Source organism: Myotis davidii, unplaced genomic scaffold (genome assembly GCF_000327345.1).
Source record: "Myotis davidii unplaced genomic scaffold, ASM32734v1 scaffold496, whole genome shotgun sequence".
Lineage (NCBI taxonomy): Eukaryota > Metazoa > Chordata > Mammalia > Chiroptera > Vespertilionidae > Myotis > Myotis davidii.
In genome coordinates, this window is record NW_006289398.1 from 3,020,697 (window position 1) to 3,022,830 (window position 2,134).

A 2,134-nucleotide genomic window follows, 5' to 3' on the forward strand; every position below is an offset into this window, starting at 1 on the left:
AGGGGCAGGGGGAGGGGAAGGAAAGTGAAGATGTCAGAGTCAGAAACACCAGCGTTTCCTGAAAGCTTCCCAATGATTTGGATTTGCTTCCTTCAGGTGCAGACGGGATTTGGAAGGTTGGGCTCTCACTTCTGGGGCTTCCAAACCCACGGCGTCCTGCCAGACATCGTCACCATGGCCAAAGGGATTGGGAATGGCTTTCCCATGGCAGCAGTTGTGACAACGCCAGGTAGGACCTCCGCGCAGTGTGTGGCTGCTGCCGGGCCTCCTGCATCAGCAATTGGAGAAGGAACTCGCATTGGAATGTGTATGGTTGGAGACGGTTAGGGGAACTCACATGCATTTCCCAAGCAATGAAAAAAACAAAAAAAAAGAACAATCTGCCTGCCAGATCGTGGCCGGATGAAAGCAAGCGGCCCCTTCGCCCTTGCTGCAGGGCGGACTAATTCTCCCGCCTCTACCATGAAATGCAGGGTTCAGACACACTGCCAAGGAATAGGGAAATGTGCCACCAGCCCAAGAGATCCTTGTTAACCAGCCTGAAACCAATCCTGGAATTTCCCAAGTGCTCACATTCTGGAAGGAAACTCTAACTTGGTCTCGCCACATTAAGAAGCTATAGACTCAAGGTCCAGAGCATTAGATGTCTGTGGATGTCTCATCTACCAAACAGCTAAATATGGCACATGCTCACTTAGCCAGAACATGAACATTAACTGAATTCTGCATTTTAATGAGGTCTGACAGGAAACAATTTTATGAAATTCCTAAAATTATTTCATTTGTCTTCCCCACATGAGGCACTGAAGGCTAGTTGGGTATTTTTATTAAATGACTTAAGGTACAAAAATATGGATGTACTGGTAGAAGGTCAAGTATAATGAGCTGAATATATACTCACCCTGAAACAATCCAAAAACTATATTACTAAATCCTTGATGTGAGGAATTTTTTTTTCCTCCTTAATCCCAAAAGTGAAAGACAGGAAAAAAAGGTTTTATTAATGAAGGTTCCGAGTTAAATTTCACAAATCAAGATTTAAGGTACTTCTCAGTTCATAGGGCACATTCAAGTCTTTGTTAGCCAACTCCCCAGTGAGTAAACCAGCTATGACTCCTTGTGCGCCGTATTGTCAGCCCGGGATACCAGAACAAGATACCACTGGGAGCAGGTTAACCAGCAGGCATTTCTCTCTCCCGGTGCTAAGACTCGTGGTCCCAGGTCAAGGCGCCAGCGGAATTAGTTTCTGGTGAGACCTCTCTCGCAGATGGCTGCCTTCTTGCTCCGTCCTCACATGTCCTTGACAGAGGGCGAGAGAGCTCTGTTGTCTCTTCTTTTGAGGACACCAGTCCTGTGGGATTAGGACCTACTCTTTTGACCTCATTTAACCTTAACGACCTTCCTAAAGGCCCTACCGACAATAACAGCCATGTAGTTAGGGATTCAACATAGGGACTTAGGTGGGGCCACAACTCCATCCGTAGCATCTGCTATCTGGTGAGTGAGGGTGAATTGGATATGATGTCACTTACAACGTCCCCCAAATGTTGTGATGGGAGGTTATAGATGGGAAGGTGTCCCCTTTCACCTACCTTTACCTTCTCCTCCTAGAGATTGCCAAGTCTTTGGCTAAATGTGTCCTGCACTTCAATACTTTCGGAGGGAACCCCATGGCCTGTGCCATCGGATCGGCCGTGCTTGAGGTACGTGCCAGCAGCCACATGGACGTCACTCATGTCACAAAACGACAACTTCAAAGCCACACACACATCCTCATAACTTTATCACATTATCGCATTATTGGAGAGGAGGGCTAACTATTAGTTCATGAATTAAAGTTAGATTCCCAGATTTTATTATAATTACTAGTTTATGAATTAAAGTTCGATTTCCAGTTATTATCCTGACACCTGCCCTTCTTTTCTTAATGATCTAGTTTTGGTGCTTGAAGTATTGAGTAAGAAATAGATAAGAAACCTCACATACATGGGAAATGTACTAGTAAGCATTCCCCTAGCTCCTGGTAGCACTGAAGTGTCTTTGTTATTTGAGTGCTATTTTATGGATAGCGAGCAATTGTTATCTTTAATGTCATTTCTTTAATATCTTTACATAAACAAGCTCTTTTTCCTTA

The 2,134-nt window shown here is 44.7% G+C and overlaps 1 protein-coding gene across 4 annotated transcripts in view; it reads left to right on the plus strand.

Annotated features, from left to right (window-relative positions):
- The window catches only part of AGXT2 (alanine--glyoxylate aminotransferase 2), a 22,792-nt gene extending 20,879 nt beyond the window's left edge, over positions 1-1,913 (plus strand). The window contains exons 8-9 of one of the 4 annotated variants that reach the window (XM_015562649.1): positions 97-229; positions 1,612-1,913. In XM_015562649.1, coding sequence (XP_015418135.1) covers positions 97-229; positions 1,612-1,817 — 339 coding nt within the window. In that variant the 3' untranslated portion in view covers positions 1,818-1,913. The remainder of the gene's footprint in view (positions 1-96; positions 230-1,611) is intronic. The other 3 variants (XM_015562646.1, XM_015562645.1, XM_015562648.1) reach the window with 3 other exon arrangements.
- Positions 1,914-2,134: the final 221 nt, after the last annotated feature.